The sequence below is a fragment of the Caretta caretta genome, chromosome 23 (assembly GCF_965140235.1).
Source record: "Caretta caretta isolate rCarCar2 chromosome 23, rCarCar1.hap1, whole genome shotgun sequence".
Classification (NCBI taxonomy): Eukaryota; Metazoa; Chordata; order Testudines; family Cheloniidae; genus Caretta; species Caretta caretta.
This window is the reverse complement of record NC_134228.1, coordinates 4,176,094-4,194,840: the sequence shown is the minus strand read 5'-3', so window position 1 is coordinate 4,194,840 and position 18,747 is coordinate 4,176,094. Positions and strand designations below refer to the sequence as shown.

General features: G+C 53.4%; 1 protein-coding gene across 1 annotated transcript in view; it reads right to left on the bottom strand.

Annotated features, from left to right (window-relative positions):
* Nucleotides 1-18,747, bottom strand: part of DLL3 (delta like canonical Notch ligand 3) — a 258,686-nt gene that overhangs the window by 116,758 nt on the left and 123,181 nt on the right. The window contains exon 8 of the mRNA XM_048833333.2: nt 16,124-16,238. Within this exon, the coding sequence (XP_048689290.2) occupies nt 16,124-16,238 (115 nt within the window). The remainder of the gene's footprint in view (nt 1-16,123; nt 16,239-18,747) is intronic.

Genomic DNA, 18,747 nt, shown 5'->3' with positions numbered 1-18,747 from the left:
CGGGCCCTCATCATGCTGGGCACTGTGCACACACAGAGACCCCAAAGAGCTTCCAATCTCAAAAGACAAAGGGTGGGGGAAGGGAAACTGAGGCACAGAACTGAGAAAATGACTTGACTACCCAGCACTCATATAAGGGGGAGTTTTTACAAGGCCAAATTCTGAAGTCCTTATGCAGGCAGAGCTGATGTTAACTTTACTCAGAGGATTGTCCCGGCTCTGAATCCTGCTGACGTCCGTGGCAATTGGCTTAAATGGGAGCAGAACCAGGTATGTATGGGGCTCAGGATCAGGCCCTAGAGCTACACCCTATTAGACAGCATGGGTAAGCATAGAGTTGCTGGGTTGGGTCAGTATTGGGTGGGGGTATTCAGGCTTGCTAGAGCCAGGGAGATGCCCAGCCTGCGAATTGTGACTCCCCTCCCCCCACCATGAAATCCTGTTTCAGGGGAAATCAAGCCCCGCCCCCAGAAAGAAGCTTCCAACAAAAGTCTGCCAGGAATCTTGCCTGGTTTCGTCGCCACCATCAAATCCCCAGACAAGGCAAATCTCCCCCAGATCTGGGGTGCGGGAGAGGTTTGCTCAGCTACTAGACAGCGACCCACATCTGAATGCCCTGGGAGCTGGGGGTTCAAATGCAACCCCCTCCCCCACATAATGCAACAAGGTGGGTAGGGTGGAGAGGAAAGGTGGCACTATGGGCAAGGTGCCAACCTAGGCTTCTAGTCCCACCTCTGCCACAGAGTGACATTGAGAAAGTCACTTCCCTGCTCTGCGCCTCAGTTTCCCCATCTGTGAAATGGGGATAATGACACTCCTAGACCTTGGCCCAATCACTTTTAAGCAGGTACGAGCAGCCTCACCCGTCACAGCTGGGAGCAAGCCACGGCCAGCACCTGGGTGCCGCTCTGCATGCCAGGTCCACAACTGCTGGCTGCTACCAAAACCACAGCAGATCCTCCCCATATTGGGGACTTGCCAGCAGGGAGAGGTAAGGTCAGGAGAGGGGTAGGAGAGGTAGGGGGTCCTGGGAGGGGATGGAAAGAGGGCTTCCTTAAGGGCTGAGGCCCCTGGGAGTGGGTGGGTGTAGGGGCTCATGGGCTGAGGGGGAGTGTGATAGGGGGAAAGGATGGCACAACGTGACCGCGATCCCGGCTGTGGTGTTGAAGTGTTACTGTAATACACACAGTGATCCAGCTCTGACTCTGAACTCTTTCAGTTACAGGTAACCTGCCAAGGAGGAAAAACTGCATCTGGGGCTTTTTACTCCTGGACAAAAAAACCCCCAAAAAACCGGGAAAAGAACTTTTTCCCCCCTTACAAAAAAGATTTGTTCCTGCCTATATTTTGCATCAGAAACTAGCCTCTTGTCTAGCTCTGCTTTCCCCTGGAAGATTCTCTGGAGGACTGGAGAACCTAGGGTTTTGTCTACCTGTGGGAAATTCACACCACAGCCATGTGATTGGATTACATCCTCACCGGTCCCAAAGAGGTGAAACCCCATTGACTGAGAGAAGGAAGTGGCTCTGAGCCAGCGTACTTGAATCTGGCATTTGCTTTCGATCACACACTTTTCACTCATAATGAACAGATGGGAGAAAAGCCCTCTCTGTTAAACAGCCAACAGCCTCTACTCCTTTCAGTGAAGGGTGGAAGGAATCGACATCACTGGGTCATCCAAGGAGATCTCCAAGGAAAACAAGATCTGATGGCTCTAAGGTGCAAAACAAGCAGAATTAAAAAAAAAAAAATCCAAACCAAGCCATTCAGGCCTTGTTTTAACCAGAATAAAGGGCACACACCACACTGCCACCAGCAAAACCTCATCTCGAGGGCAGCCAGCACTCTGGTACAGATGCAGGTCAGCCGTGACACATCACGCCTATTGAAACACGTTCCAGCAAGGGAGATCACACCACACTTGAACCTGGGACTGTCAGCCCCAAAGCACAGTCCTTGGCCACTCCAGCTGAAGGGGTGGGGGAACTCTGTACCCCAACAGCAGTAGCAGGCTGTTCTCTGGCGGACCAGCCGCGAAGGGCAGCGTGGCGTGCTTAGGAATTGCCGATCGGGGGAAATTGACCAGCAGAGCCATGTTACAAGCAAACCAGTGGTTTGGTCTAATGAGCAAGGGCTGTTTCTGCTGAATTCCGGCTGGGATTTTCAGAGCCAAGGGAGTTAGGAGCCTGATTCCAGATGCCACAGGCCCCTTTGGAAGGGCTAGCCCTAAAGCCCAATTTTCTGAAAAGCAGCTGTGCAACCGTGGCCCCCTTGTCACCCCATTCAGATGCTCTCGGTGCCTCATGTCAGATCTACCGATGGCAATAAGAGTTTGTGCCGCTGGGCCTACAGAGCCAGCCCGGCTCTGGTGGAGAGAGTTGAATTCTGTGCTCTCACGCTCCAGGCAGCAAACACAGGAGATCTGGGTTCCAGCCCTGGGCCAGCTGGGTGACCTCAGGCCAGTCCCTTCCCCGTTCTGTGCCTCAGTTTCCCCTCCCACCCTTTGTCTATTTAGAGTTTGAGCTGTTGAGGGCAGTGTCTGTGCAGCGCCTGGCCCAACAGGATCCTGAGCTTGGTTGGGGGGAGGTGTCTGTGCTGGGGGTGGGGGAGTTGCATTCGTGTAGATACCTTACTGCAGTCAGGGCATTTCTTCCAGAGTCTTCATCAGTGACGCACAAGTGACGCACAAGGCAAACCCCCCCGAGATCGCAGGGGGAGTTTCAGGCACCAGCTGCTAGAGAGGACCCGGCTGATACTACACCCGTCACCCTCAGCAGCCATTCACACCTGGGAAAAGCCACTTTGTCTGTGCTGGGGCCCAGGTCATGGAGAATCAGGCCCCCTGGGCAGCAGGGAATTGGGCTCAACCTCCTTTTACTGGTAGACCAAATATATTTGATCTGGGGCCCCTGAGATACAAAAAACCGGGGATTCCCACCCTGCCAACTCCCCCTTTTTTAGAGTCACTTTCCAGAGTAGAAACACACTTTTCATTTATTAGGTGTATTACGGTATCAGAGATGTGCCGGGCACTGTACGGACAAACAGCAAACCCCAGGGAGACAAGAGAAGGGCCCTGTATTCAGAGGGAAGGCACTGGGCTCTCTGTCAGGGCAGAATCATGCCGCGATCCGCACTCAAGGCCCTGGGAGCAAGGCGCCCAATGCCCTTTGGACTGGAGCCTCTAATTCCCCTAGTGCCCAGGTGGGATCCCAAGGCACCCAGGGTTTGCAGCTCAGGAAGGCATCCAAGATGCAGGCCAGCCTGGCCCTGAGTAGAGGGGAGACGCAGGCCGCGGGGAACGCTCCCGTCCCAGACTGGCAGTGGGGCTGGCGTTCGGGGATTAGGGGCTGGGCCAGGGAGAGGGGCCGCCCAAACTCACCTCGGCCAGGGGGCTGACAAGAACCTGGGCAGAGCTGCTAGATTGGGGGAGAGCTGAGACTAGCCTGCTCCTCAGCTCCCTCTTCCCTTGGGCTCCCCCATCTGTCTGTCTCTTGTCTTTCAGTCAGATGGTCAGCTCTTGGGGCAGGCACGGTCTTTGTACAGCGCCTGGCACAAGGAGGGTGGGGCTTACCGTGATACACCTAATAGCAGTAAAGCCATATAGTTCCTAGCACCGTGGGGTCCTGATCCATGACCGGCTCCTAGGTGCTACCGTAATACACCCAATAGCAACAAAAATGTACAGCACCCGGCACAACGGAGTCCTGGGCCATGACTGCCACAATCCACATCATTAATCCACAACATGTAGGAAGGCACCAGCCCCTCACGCTACAGCAGCTGCCTCTCAAAGTGGAACGATTTGGGTCAGACCCCACACAACCGACAGGGATGGATCCGGGTTGGGGGGAGACATGTCTGAATCTGACAGCACAGCACAAAGACTGGGGAGCGAGGGGCTGGTTTGGGGTCAAGCCCCGAGTACGTTGAATGTGGCCAGGAATGGCATGTATTATGTGTATTACGGAAGAGGGGGGTCCCACCAAGCCGGGCACTATGCAGACTCGGAGAGGGCCCCTGCCCTGCTCCCAGGCTCACTCGCCCCTGGGCTGGCTCTCTGCCCCCCTGTACCAGGGCAAAGAGCCTCTGCTCCGAGTCACACGCCCGCTCTGCCCAGTGTTGGTGGCACCACAAGGCGGGTGGACGGGGATTCAAGCCCCCGGTGGTGGGAATCGCGCCGACCCGAGGGGCTGGTGCAGGGCAAGCACCGGGGGGGGCTAAATCTCCAGGATAGATGCAGCCTGAAGGGTGATGGTGCTGCCCAAAGGGAACCGGGCCTGGGTCGATTTCAAAGGCCAAATTTAAAGCAGCAAAAAGGGGGAGCAGAGCAGAGGCTGGATGGTGTTACCTCCCCGCCCTCCGCAACCTTTCATCCCGTCCCATCTTACCCTCACCCCTCCTGCGCCCAGCTCCCTACTGCACAAACAGAGCCACACGGTCCTGATTCATCACCCTAGGAGACGGCAAAACGACCACATGGCCAGGGAGATCGCAGAAGGGTTGACGCAATCTATGCTCTGAGAAGGTGCTGCGGGTCGGGAGTGAGGGGCACCGGCAGAGCTGGTGGGGAAACTGAGGGCTGGGATAGGAGGGCGCTGTGGATCGAGATTGAGGGCCCCCGGCAGAGTTGTGTGTGAGGAGCCCAGGTCTGGGATAGCAGGGGGAGCTGCGGGTCGGGATTGAGGGGCACCGGCAGAGCTGCAGAACTGCAGGGGGAGGAGCTGGGGTAGCAGGGGGGGCTGCAGGTTGGGATGGAGGGGCGAGCCGTCACTGGGGCAGGGCGTTATCCCTGCCTCTCATCAGAGGTCTCACTTATTCAGGACCAAGCAAGCTCTGCTACAGCCCAATTTCAACCCCCTCAGTGCTATGGGCCTGGCCCCCCCGGCCTCATTGAGTGGGGCACAACTGCCCGCTCAGAGCGCTGGCATTTCACCCTCGGCCAAGGCTTCGGCTGCTGTACCCTCCGGCCACCCCTGGGCGACACGGCCCTGGAGCGGGCCCTGAACCCAAAGAGCCGAATATGCCCCGGTGACGTCTGCTCCAGCTCCCCCTGACTGGGCCTGGATCGCATTTACCCGAAGAGACTGGCACCAAACTGCTGGATCGACTCGGAGGATGGGCAGCCCCCAGGTCTGCTCAAACCGTAGGAATTGCTTGAGAGAGAGACACCCCCCCTTTGCCTTCCCTTTCCCCCCGCCCAAGCTCCACCCCACAGCAGGTCCCCCTCCCCGACCCTTGGGCATCTTCCCCATTCAGGCCCTTCTGTGGGTGCAGACCCGACCTCCCCTCCTCCCGCAAGCTGCCCCATCCATGATGCTAATGAGACATTGGTGGGGGGAAAGGCCCTGATCTCACCTCCCTGTAGCTGACACCAGTCCCGGGCAGTCCATCCCCCCCGCCCCAGACAGGACCAGCTGACGCAGAGACTGGCTGACAACTTAGAGGAGATGCTCTGCAGACAGTAGGGTTTACCCCCCCCATGCTCCGCCGGGGTCCATGCCCAGACATGCCCAGCACCACCCCCCTGCACACAGACTCATGCTGCAAAGAGACAAAAGGCCTGTTTCTCAGCTTCCCCTTACCCCCCCCCACCACCACCACCACACTCCTCTTGTATTCGGTGCAGGGATGTGGGGGCTTTAAGCCCCCTTTGCTCTCCCCATCTTTTGGGGCGGGCCCTGATGTCAGAGCCTATGCTCTGCCCCCTATGGGCCCCGAGAAGCAAATAAATAGCCACAGCGCAGCGCGCTCCAGCTACGTCCCTGATCCCACCCACTTGCGCCCCAGAGGGTCCTAAGCATGACTGGCAGTCAGGTCCTGGGTTACTACAATGACAATTCTGAGACTCAGGGACCTTTTCTGCTCTCATTATACCAGGGACATGTCACTGACTCCCACGGGGTGACTGCTGATTTACACCGGGGTGAGTGAGAGGGGAATCAGGCCCCGACTCTCAGACAGGTCAGCACCAAGTAAGTTCCACCCTGACCTTTGTGCAGGGGGCTAGGGGCAGAGTTAAGGGCATCTGGAGCCTGAACTGCATTTCCCGAGTTCCCCTCAAGATCGCGGCTTGCTTGGTAATGTCACCATGATGCTAGGGATGGGGCACTGGTGGACCCAGGGCCAGCTCATGCCAAGGCCCCCGGGTCCCTGCTGAACACTGAAAATACACGGCTGGGACCAGCCTGGCTCACCTGTATGTTAGTATCATTAAAACAGGTGTTGGGATGATAAGAATGTGTTTAGACTTTAGGGAATGCTGCTGGTATTCATCTGACTTATAACATCTGTATCCCCTATCATAAGGTAATATCTGAGTGTTTGCATTATAAGCCTCTGTAAATCACCAGAGAGGAGAGGGACATTAACCAGTCTGAAATGCTGGTCTCCAGCTCAAGGCGTTATGTCCCGCCCAACAAGGAAGGCCCAGCCACACCAGATGGACTATTGAGGAACGTTAAGGAGGACAAAATACTGTTTACTCTCCTCCCCGCCTAGTGAAGATGAGACTTGCAAATGGATTCCTCCCATCAGTGGAGTCTGCAGCTCAGAGCAGAAGCAGGGAAGGGAATAAAAAACCCCTAATCAGAAGGAATTGGATCTTTATGTGGCTTGGACTCTGGCGGGGCAAGGATTACTAGGCATAAGCAGGAGATCCCCAGTGCTTAGCCTAAGGACACACAGAGCTTGCTTATTATAGGAACTGTTATTACTTTTTGAAATTTAAGATTGGAACTTGCTTGCGTGTGTGTATGTTCACCTGCTTTAACCTTGTAAAGAACTCACTCATTTCCTTTGCTTATGTAATAAATCTCTAGATAGTTTATTACAGGACTGGCTATGAGCATCATCTCTGGTGTGAAAGCTAAAGTGCAATTGACCTGGGGTAAGTGACTGCTTCTTGGGGAGTGGAAGTAACCTGAATATTTCTGGGATTCTCGGTGAAAGGGACCATCTATTACTCAGGTAGGCCCACCTGGGTGGCGAGAAAGATCGGAGGACTCAGAGGGACTGCCTGTGAGTCCATATCAAGGCAGCGATGGGGCCTGAGGAGTTTACACTTGATAGTTGCTTGGTGAGATCTAGGTATAGCCAATTTGGAGGGGGTGCCCTGGTTAGGTAGACAGGTGGATAGCCCCAGCACCAGTACCATTTAAACTTGACAGTGTGAGTTTTAAAGGTTAAGGAATCGACACAATGAGGGAACCCCAGTCAGAGGAGGGTGGTCTGAGAGAAGACCTTGAACAGTGATGTCTGGAGAGGGGAAATCCCCGAAAGAGAAAACCCCCATTCAGGAGCCGAGAACTTTGCTTGTAAGTTTTGATCAGGCGCCGGGGAAGGGGAGTTTATGGAGCCCAAGGACCCGCCGGCCCCAGGCTCGAGACCATCGCAGTCGAAGGGGCCCAACTGCAGCACCACTGGCGGACTTGCTGAACGGGGAAACTGAGGCAGCAGTGGAGCGATGCAGTCAAAGCCAGCGAGGAAGCTGAGATGACGACCCAGGAGGCAGAGGGAAATTCAGACCATGCCACTCAAATTACATGAGCCGTAAAACCGGTGAGTGCATCCCCTACAACACCCGGGAGTGGGAGCATCTGCCCGCTTTATACAGAGACTGACTGCACAGATTAGCGAGGAAAGCCTGCCAACTTTTTTATGCTGTGGAGGAGCAGAGACGACTGGTACCACCTCGGGGGGTGGGGGACGACAATTTAAAGATGTCTGCCCCGAACTCTTGAGTCACTCCAGCCCCCAGGCATACCCCCCTCCCTCTTGCCCTTAGCGGCCTCTCCTTGCAGCTCCCAGCTGTTTGCGGTTGTCTCTCTCCAGCGGCCGCAGCTTGAAGCTTGCCAGCTCCAGGGGCTGCCGGAAAGGGAGGGGGCCTGGCCAGCAAACCCTGGCAGAAATCTGGGGAAGGCACGTGACCCCATGTGTGTCTCCCCACCCACCCCCCGACCCGCACGCATCGCCTCTGTGGAGAAATTTGATGCTAAGATGTATAAGAAAAGTAAAGGCAATGGACTGAAAAGGTTTCGGATTCCCCCGAAACCTACCGCTCGCAGCGTAGACACCTCTGAATGTTGGACAAGGTCACTTGTGTTGCATATGTAAAAATGTGTAATTTTAATGAGAAAATGGATACAGGTCTGGGCGCCGAAGGTGACTGTGGAACGGTTTGATCTGACGGTCCAGGAGCAATTGTTAGGGGTAGTTACACATGAGAGGAAGGCAGTCGTCTGTGACAACAAACCATCCACAGTTTTAGAGGCTGTAGAAATTGCTGATGAGTATGTTGAATCAAGGGCCCAAGAGGGATGGGGGGGCAAATCCCAGGGGAAGGGAAATACCCCTGTGCCCCAGGTTAAGAGAAGCGGCTGGAAATAAACTGATCCCCAACTCTGACGATAAAAAACCCCAAGAGAGCCCAGAGTTTAAAGCCCCTACCAAAAGGACAGGCAGGTATTCCGTCATCACCCTGGGGCTCCCGGCCATATAAAACCAAATTGCCCCAATCTTAACCCCACCCCCCCCAGTGAACGCCACTACAATCACCCCAGAGGCAGCAGTCGGGCAGGAGGAAATTGAATCAGGGTCGAGCCTTGGGAGAGGAGTGAAGGATTTATTAAGAATGCTAAAGGTAAATGACGCAGGTTGTCAAGGACCGGAGGGACACAGCGGCTCCAGCCACTTTGGTCAAGGAAAGTTTGGTAAGTGAGGAAGACCGGTTTCCTGGTGAGAGTTTAACTATCTTAGCTTTGGCTGAAGGCCCCGGGACTCCCCCTTTCGCCAAGATTTACTTCCAGGTTGAGGACTTTGAAGGTGATATCGGTGTGGGCGTTAGGAATCTACTTCCTGCTGCTGTTTTAATAGGTAAAGATACTGTAGCCCTGCTAGCAGGTTCATATCATAACTCGCCTCTGGAAAGAGTCTGGCTCTGCCATGGCTATGGACAGCAGGGGGCGCTGCAAGGGGTGGGGGGCGGGAAAACGCCCTCGGTCCTCTTATCAGCTGAAAGGCAGAGTTTGTCCCCAGAGGATGGGTTGGGAGATTGCCAGAGAGTCTGCTTTTGAGTTCATGGAGGCTCACCAGGACAAGGAGAGGAAGGCGGCTCAGAAAAACACCCTGGCTGGGGGAGAAAAGGGGAGATGGTTTCTAGGAGGTGGTTGGTTGCACAGGGAGACCTCCACAGGGAAGAAAAAGAGCATCCTGGTGAGGTTTACAAGCAGGTGCTTGTGCCGGATGAGCGGAGGACGGAGTTGCTCAGGATTGCTCCTTTGCTGGACAGCTCGGCAGGGAGAGAAGCCGCGCGACACTCAAACAGAATTGCGAGTGGGCCTCACAAGTTGGCGAGAGTAACAAGTTACCGGCAGAGTTGCACCTTACGTCAGAGGTGTAGGAGGTTCCAAAGGACCCAACAAGGGACTTCTGCAGGCATTGCCCATCACTAGGATGGCATGATGTTCATGAATGATATAAATGGCAGTGACTTACTTGACTCGTGATTGCTGCCCAGAGGGTGCCAAAGGGTTCCCATGCTGTTGGGGCAGAGCAGGAGGTGAGGGGTGTCACGTAACCATCTGGGGTTGTTAAAGGGACTGGCTAGAACCGACACAGATCAACGGAGAATCCAGAAAGACAACGGGCACCCTCATGGCGGGATGTTCACATCTAGCAACCCCCAGCCAAGAGGAAGGATATTTCTTTCCACCTCTCTGCAGGGACGCAGAGCACAGCCCCAACCGGAGAACAAAGAGGTAAAGTGTCAGATGGCAGGGTTAAAAGCCGGGCCGCTGCGGAGAGACAGAGCGCTCACTCGGGACGGACAGACAGACAGCGAGAGGGAGATGGAGCCAAAACACGCAAAGGAGGGTGTTTGCCAGAGGGTCTGGTCTGTAGATATTGTGGGATCCCTACCCGGACCTTCCTGGAACGGAAAGAAATATATGGACCGGTTGCGGAGGGTCCTGCCAGCAGCTCTAATATAAATGCTGAAACCGGCTAGGATCCTAAGCACCGTTTTAGCAGAATACATTTTCCCCAGGAAATCTTGTCAGGCTCTGGTACAAATTTCATGCCTGTGGTTTCCAAGAGTTTTGTGGAGCAAGCGATATGGAGGCTGCTCCCATCAGCCAGACGTTAACGGTCTGGTAGAAAAAGATTCAACAGGGGATGTGTGTTACGTGGTGGGAGAACGACCAGGGTGTGTTGCTCCCGTATTTGCGTACCGGAGTATACCCCACGAATCTACGGGGTTCACCCCCTCCTTTATGGGAGACAAGCAAGGGAAGCCCAAGATTCAGTGCAAAGCTCTCGGGTGGGTGGGACAGAGGAGACAGGACAGCCTGTAGGGGGGTGAGCATGTCACTGTGCTTTAAAGAGAATTTTAAGGCTGTGACGGATTGGAAGGATTTGGATGTCTCAGATGCTCGGTGTGACAGGCAGGCTGCAGAAAGGCCTTTCGCCCCCGGTGACTTGCTGCTAGTGTTGATTCCAGTGAGGAAGAACAAGATGCAAGATCACTGGGAGGGACCTTTCCGGGTGACGGCACGTGAACGGCTGATGATGTAAGGAAGCTGCAGGGGACCTGTGCAAACAGTGTCTGTCAACAGGTTGAAAGCTTCCCATAAAAGTGTGGAGGGAGGATACTTGATTTTCTGTACTGATGAGGGAACATTTCCTGCCCCTTTAATTGATCTGGTCAGGGAGAGTAAAGAAGAGACCCAGCTGGAGAGCAGCGAGATTTGGGAGGGTGTTAGACCCAATATTGGAAACACCACAGCCGGGTACTTTCCAACCAGCCAGGTTTAACTAACAAAGCAGTGCCTTCCACTGAAATGACAGGGCCCATTGTGCCAAAGGAACAGATCCGGGAGGAAGTGGACCGCAGGCTAGACACAGGAGGGATGGGGGCGTCTCCCATTGTGACGGTACCTAAAAGGGATAAAACCAGGAGATGGTGTGTGGATTTTAGAAGGGTGGACGCCATTCACCCAACCTGACCCTGACGCCACACTCTGGAGAGGGGACCTAGTGGAGGAGGGTGCAAAATTCATAAGCACTCTGGCTTTGACTCATGGCTATTGGCAAATTCCCTTAGATGCTGTGGCCTAGGAGAAGTCAGCTCTCATAGTGGGCTCTGGCCTAAAGGTGTTTATGGTTCTGCCTTTCGGGTTAATCAGTGCAGCGGTTCCCTTTCAGAGGCTCATCAAGGAGATGTTGCAGAGTTTGCCGACCTTTGCCAGGGCCGATGTAGACGACTTGGCTATTTTTAGTGGTTCCTGGCAAGACCACCTGAGCCACGGGGGAACTGTACTGCAGAGGCTTAGAGAAGCCAGCCTCACTGGCAAAGGGTCCAAATGCAAGATGAGAGGCCACAGGGGTATGTCACAGAGGACACAGGGCAAGCAGCAGCTTTGCTTGCCCTGACCTTTTAAAAGTAGAAGCATTCGGAATTGGCCTGCCCCGCAGACCAAGGAACAGATCATCATTACCAGAGGACTGGAAAGGGCTCTAGTGACACTGTGGCCCCAGAATAGATCTTACAAAAAAAGGGGGAAGGCAGATCGGGTGATAGGGACCGAGGCCTGTAAAAAACCGATCCCCCACTGAACAGAACTATGCTGTCCTGGAAAGGGAAGGTTAAGCAACTTGGGCGATTAAGCAACTTAAACCTTAACTGTAGAATAGAAAATGTAAGGTTTTAATCAATCACTCCCTGTTAATATGGTTGCAACCAAGCCAAAGGGACCAATCCCAGACTGAGCTCTGCCGGGGTATGACGTGGAAAAAAATCTGTATCAAGGAAAAGAAAATGTAGTGGCCGATGCCTTCTCAAGAACAGAGGGACGCTGAAGAGTATGCAGGAGAGTCAGCGACACCCCTTCCTACGAAGTGTTTGCATTGGGGGAGTCATGCTGCCATGGTCCCCATTGAACACTGACAAATACATGGCTGGGACCACCCCGGCTCACCTGTGTGTTAGAATCGATAAAACAGGCATTAGGAGGATCAGAATGGGTTTAGTGTTTACTTTCGGGAATGCTTGTGAGCTGCTGCCGGCATTCATCTCACTTATAACATCAGTGTCCCCTACTGTAAGGGAATATCTTGAGCCTTCGCATTATAAGCCTCTGTGACTCTGTAAATCACCAGAGAGGAGAGGGACCTTAACCACTGGGAAATGCTGGTCTCCAGCTCAAGGCGTTATGTCCTACTCAACAAGGAAGGCCCAGCCACACCAGATGGACTATTGGGGAAAGTTAAAGAGGACAAAATACTGTTTACTCTCCTCCCCGCCTAGTGAAGATGAGACTTGCAAATGGATTCCTCCCATCAGTGGAGTCTGCAGCTCAGAGCAGAAGCAGGGAAGGGAATAAAAAACCCCTAATCAGAAGGAATTGGATCTTTATGTGGCTTGGACTCTGGCGGGGCAAGGATTACTAGGCATAAGCAAGAGATCCCCAGTGCTTAGCCTAAGGACACACAGAGCTTGCTTATTATAGGAACTGCTATTACTTTTTAAAATTTAAGATTGGAACTCGCTTGCGTGTGTGTATGTTCACCTGCTTTAACCTTGTAAAGAACTCGCTCGTTTCCTTTTCCCATGTAATAAATCTATAGCTAGCCAGTCCTGTAATAAACTATAAGCATTGTCTTTGGTGCGAGATCTAAAGTGCAGTTGATCTGGGGTAAGCGACTAGTCCTTGGGGACTGGGAGTAACCTGAATTTTGCTGGGATTTTTGGTGTCAGGGGCCATCTATCACACAGGTAGGCGCACCTGCAGGGCGAGAGAGACCAGAGAACCCAAGAGGACTGTCTGTGACTCCATATCAAGGCTGTTACAGCACCTGAGGAGTTTACACTTGATGGTTGGTTGGTGAGACCGAAGGATGGAATCACAACCAGTACAGGGCCTGTGCCCTGGTTCCTAACAGTCTGCACTGAGGTTGGTATCATGCTCTTGAGCCATTGCAGGACAGCTTGACAAAGGGATTGGGGGGTAGCCCGAAACCGATTCTGACCTCAGTGTGGGCCCGATCCTGACATCAGCTGCATCTGGAGCTAGATACACTCCCTTACACCTGGGGTAAATCAGATGTAGCCTTGTCAGAACCAGGCCCCTTCCCTCCATGCTTCCTGGGCTTCCCCAGGCCCCTGGGAGCTCGTTGGTTGAACTCTCCTGGCAGCGAGCAGCCTGGGCCGGCCTTAACAAAGAAATTAGGGCCCCGATCTAGCCTCACTGCCCTGCTGGACTCTTTGGCTCGAGTGCCCTGGGCTCCTTGATGATTCCCCTCCAGTGCAACCCAGATCCCAGCTGGATTTGAGTGGAGGAGATGCTAAGAGAAGCCCAAGTTAGGCTCACACCCACCAGGGAGCATTGCTGCTGGAAGTCAGGGAGGTGCTTCCCACACTGGGCCCCTAGCAGGGCCAGCCCAGATGATATCAGCAGAACCCCTGTCCCTGCTGGGCCCAAATTGTGTCTTCAAATTGAGGGGAGGAACCCCAGAGCCCTTTCTGTGCAGCCTGGGGCTGAGCACCCCAGCAAGGACACCTCCGGCTATGGCCTTGCCCCACCCCAGCAGGCCTGGCGGGGGCCCCCCCAATAACTAATGATCGGTGCAGGTTACTCCCCCACAGCCTCCCCTCCCAGGAGGCATTACAGGTGTATTATGCCCACAGCTCTGCAGCTGCACCTACTGCAAACCCGCCCAGCCCGGCTCTGGATCCATAATCCCCGGTGCCCCACCGAGCCTGTCTACAGAATGAACCAAGAGAGCCCTTGGGACCCAGGGACCCCTTGAGGCCAACTGGCAGTCTGAAGTCTGAAGTCAACGTGAGAGGTGGCAAAGGAAGGTCTCTACTGAGAGCAGTAACACATTGGTCGTCCTAAGCGCCGCGAGAGGTACGTAAGGATGATATTTAAGCAGCTACATGTGCATCTGGTGCTATTACAAAGGGATCACGGCCAATCCAGCCTGGAGTTTAGCTCACTCAAAGTCAGATAGATAACACTGTACCTTGTTAGTTCAGTCTAGCAGGCAGGTTACGGTTTTATTTTACCCGTAACCAGTGGTTTCCAAGACTTCTGCTCTACTTGCATCTGCTACGTAAATTGATCCTTGATTTCACTCCAAACATACCTAAGGGCTGGTCTCTTTCTCCAACAGATGTTGGTCCAATAAAGACATCTCTCTAATAGCCTGAGACCAACATGCTACAGCCACCCTGCAAATCTCCCAGGGTTGGAAGTGAAGCAGCGATTGGAGGTGAAGCTGGTACGCCAGGGGTGCTGTTTCTTTGGGACCGGCAGATCTGTGAATTCTGCGAGGGGCCAGTGGATCAGGGGATGGGCTGGCCACGGGAAAGCCTGGGGGCAGGCGTTGGCTGGCGCCAACCTGAGCGGGCTAAACAGGGAGCGCTCATGTTGCCGGTGACCTCCCAGCAGGTACAGACGAAGCTTTCTGACGCTAAGTGGGGGTGGTAGTGAGGTGCTGCACAGCTCGGGGGACCTCGGGAAGCATCACAGGCTGCCCTGTGGGATCTTTAAGAACTTGGGTCTCCCCGAACCGACTCCAGCAGCTGATCGGCACAGCTGCCTCCCTGCAGAGGGGAGGGGAGGAGAGACCCTCATTCTCACTGGGTGTCTCCCTCTCTCTCTGCAGCCAGCTGCTGGACGAGAGCTCAGCACCACCAAACCCATGCTGGAGTGGACGGCAGCGCCGGGCAGCATGGTGCCAGGGGGAGTTTTTACGTGTTAAGGATGGAGCCAGAGCTCAGCGAATCAGGTGTGACTCCCACCCACCCCAGCACAGACCCTGTTTTCTTATCAGCAGCTCCCACATGTGCGCACACTGCATCCGCCACCCAATGCTGCAAAACCAGGGGCCACTCCACAATGGGGGAACACACGGAGCCCCAGAGCCCGCATCGACACCCCCTCCCCCCCGTTTGCTTGGCGTGGCATCCCCCATTGTAACTCTGGCGTCAGTCAGAGTGGTTCCATCTCTCTTCCTGCAGTGCACCCATGGGGGTGTTTTAAGGGTGTGTGCAGGCCGTCTGGGTTGAGCGAGCCTAGCATTCCGGGTGGGAGAAGGGTAGCAAAGCAGCCCAGACGCCAAGCGATGGGGGGAAGAGGTGGGGGAGAGGCTGGCTCACACACTGGAAGCTCTTAGCGTGATAGGGACAGAGACCTGACCCTGTGGGGTGGGGAATACAGACTTGGGGTGAAGGCAGACTTCCTACACACGCTGGCCCCTCCCCAGGGCCCAACACCCCAAACGGGAGGTTACCAACACTAAACATGGGCTCGACTGGTGCTGGCGAGTGCTCACTCCCCACAGGGCCCCTGGGGGCAATATGAGGATATAATGCCCCCAGCTACAATAGCTCCACCCTTGCACCTGCTCCAGGCGAGCGCTCGCTCCCCACAGCGCCCCCTTGGGGCATGAGGGGACATAACACCCCAGGTACCATAACTCCAGTTCTGCACCTGCTCCAGGCGAGCGCTCGCTCCCCACAGCGCCCCCTTGGGGCATGAGGGGACATAACACCCCAGGTACCATAACTCCAGTTCTGCACCTGCTCCAGGCGAGCGCTCGCTCCCCACAGCGCCCCCCAGGGGCATTAAGGGGGTATAATGCCCCAGGTACCACAGCTCTGCTGCTGCAGCTGCTCCAAGCCATCCCAACCCGACCCATGGGATTCAGCAAAAGCAGCCGGCTTTGCGTTCTGCCCGAAAAACACCTGGAAAGGAAAGTGATGAGCTTATACTTGGCCGCCCGCAGGGGGCGCTGCTGCCAGCATGCCATGCAGCCGCTCAAAGCTGACTCAACAGCCCCCCGCCTCCCCCATGGGTAGACACTGCTGGCAGTTCCTACCCATTGCAATCACCCACCCCACACACATACACCCACCCACTGGTCTTAGCTTCATGCACCTTGGGGTCATGCATGTTACCCCCACCACCCCAGAGGAGCGGGCATGCGGCTCGGGGTGGGGCTGGGGTGGCAGGAAGCGCGCGCTATGGGTTTGCAGGGCTGGCTGGGTTAGGGAGTGGCAGGGGTGGCGAGGAACAAGCGGGAGAGGGGAGGTCGCAAGCGCACCGCGTATCTTCATTACCTCGGTGGCAAAGATGCACGGCTCTGTCTGGTCCGGGATAATATAAATAGGGCGATAGGGGCCGTCTTTGGGGTACCCAGCAGGGGCACGGGAGAAGATCGGCTCCGATTTCTTACTGCAAGAGAGACAGAGAGAGAAAAAAAAAACCAGCATGAGTGATGGGGGGGAGTGGGGGTAAATCCTGACCATCAGGAGGCGATATGTGGGCAGCATCGTGAGGTCACGGCCCGTGGCCCCCGTTTGCCTGGTTAAAAGGGGAAATCAGAACCGAGCAGGGAGCCTGGAACCAGCGGCAGGATCCAGTGGTTGGAGCCCGGAACAGGGAGCCAGGACCTGCTGGGTTCTCCTCCCAGCTCGCTGCGTGACCTTGGCTGAATCAAGCGGACTTGGGGAATTATGTACCCAGCTTCCATTAAAATGATCATATGGACTGTGGTAGTACCTAGGTGCCCCAGGGATGGAGCAGGGTTCTAGGCGCTGTACATTTGTATTGCTATTAGGCGTATTACAGTAGTGCTTGAACCATGGGATCCTGGTCCATCCTTGGATGCCTAGGTGCTACCATAATTCACCTAATAGCAGTTCAAATGTCTTATGGTAGCACCTAGGAACCCCAGTCACAAACCCGGCTGCCACTGTGCCAGGCGCTGTACAAACAGAGAACAAAAAGGATGATCCCTGCCCCAGAGAGCTTCCAATCGAAGTATAAGACAGGAGACGACAGCTGGGGAGACGCAGATGATAGCACATGAGGAAACAATCAGGGAAAGATGGTCAGTAAGATGGGCTGGGCATGCTGGCAGGGGGACGGCAAAGGAGAACAATACAGACGTTTAAAGAGAGCTCCTTCCCAGTCTCTCAAACCAGACAGGAGCTGCTAGAACTCATCAGCTTAGAAAAATCAAGCTGCCAACGTCTCCAATGGGGCAGACAACTCCCCCGCCCAAAATCCCAGGTCACCTGCTCCACAAAAACACACCTGGCTGATCTGTGCCAGGGGAATAAGAGGACATATACTCAGAGCTGTCCGGACAAGGGTACTTCCATCCCGCGGGAAACTCCGATTCTTTCGTTTTGGGGGAAGGGAATCAAATTTCCGCACAATGAAAAAGTTCAACCCTGAAATGGTGGGGTGAGGAGGGGTAGGGAAGGGAAGAGTCAACATTTCTGAAAATAGTTACTTTGAATTGTCCTGTGGGAAAAGTCACTAAAATTTTACAATTTTACAAACCAACCAACTAAACCAAACCAAAGCACACCAATTTCACCCACTCCCCTACATTTTGTCAGGAAAACATTTCATTCAACCAGATCTGTGGATGGGGGAAGAGGAATTACATTCTACAGAAGGAGCTACCTTCGACTCAAAGTTTGCTAGCCCCCGCTTCTCCGCCAGGAAAACATTCCCAAAACTTAATGGCAACACAGACAACTGGCTAGAGCATCAAAGGTATTGTTAGCCATATATATATTAGGCATAGTATACACCATGTTAATGGGCATTATGCACATGGTATTAACATACATTATACATGCATGTAAGTATTGGGAAGTTATCCATTACGCTCTCCCCACAATTCGGTTCACCCATGTAAAGAATCCCACCATACGCTGCAAAGCGGAGGCAGGATTTGGCTTTAAAAATAGGAACCCTGTCAAAGCCAAGACACGTGAACCGTGTGTCCCAGCACGGGGCAGGATTTACCTCCACGCCCAGCTCTTCTGCCAGATAGGATCCAAACCAGACATAAGCCAAGTGCAGAACACCACCAAGGTACGGAACTGTTCCAAACCAGTGGGTGGATTTTAGCGATGGATACAGAGTTTTGTAACTTGTAAAATCGGACTGTAAATACTACGGGCTGAAATGCAAATCTTTGAAGCACACCTTCTGCGTGAGGTGAATACACTTCTTTTCGTATTGTACTACTTTGTCCTTAGACAATAAATCGAGCCAAGTTTGGTTATTTGGGCTCTTGACCAAATAATAACAAACCTTGAGTGCAGGGTGGATTAAAAAAAATGATTTGGGGGGGGGGGGAAATAAAAATAATCTGATTTTTATTCATTGCAATTACAAGGTTTTCTTTTTTTTAAGAAACAAAATCTGAACTGAATGCAAAAATATATGTTAACGCCTAAATTTATAATCTCTTAAAACATTTAAATACAAAAATTAAATATGCTGAATCCACAAGCTTCTATTAAAATTACTGAGTTAGAGGCTGCTTTTCCATATAAAGAAAGAATCAAGGGAAAAAACGTTTAACTTTTGAGGTCAAGCTTTATAAATATGGCACGATAGGTCACGTACTGTATTAAGGACTTGTTTAATTTAATACAAATAAATTGTATCTGCCATTGCGCGTGTTTAATTTCATTCCAGTTACCATCCTAATGCAGTTTGACAAATCATGAGCAAAAATAAAATTATCTAGCAAATAAGCAAGATCACTCACCACTTTCCAACATACTAAAACTGCACAACTAAGAAGAACCTGAAAATACGAAGCTACATAATTGCTTAAATAACTACATATGGGTACAGTGTACCCTCCTAGATAGATGTACCAAATCTAGTATAAAGGCCCTTTCATAGATATTTTAGATATTTAGGTCAGAAG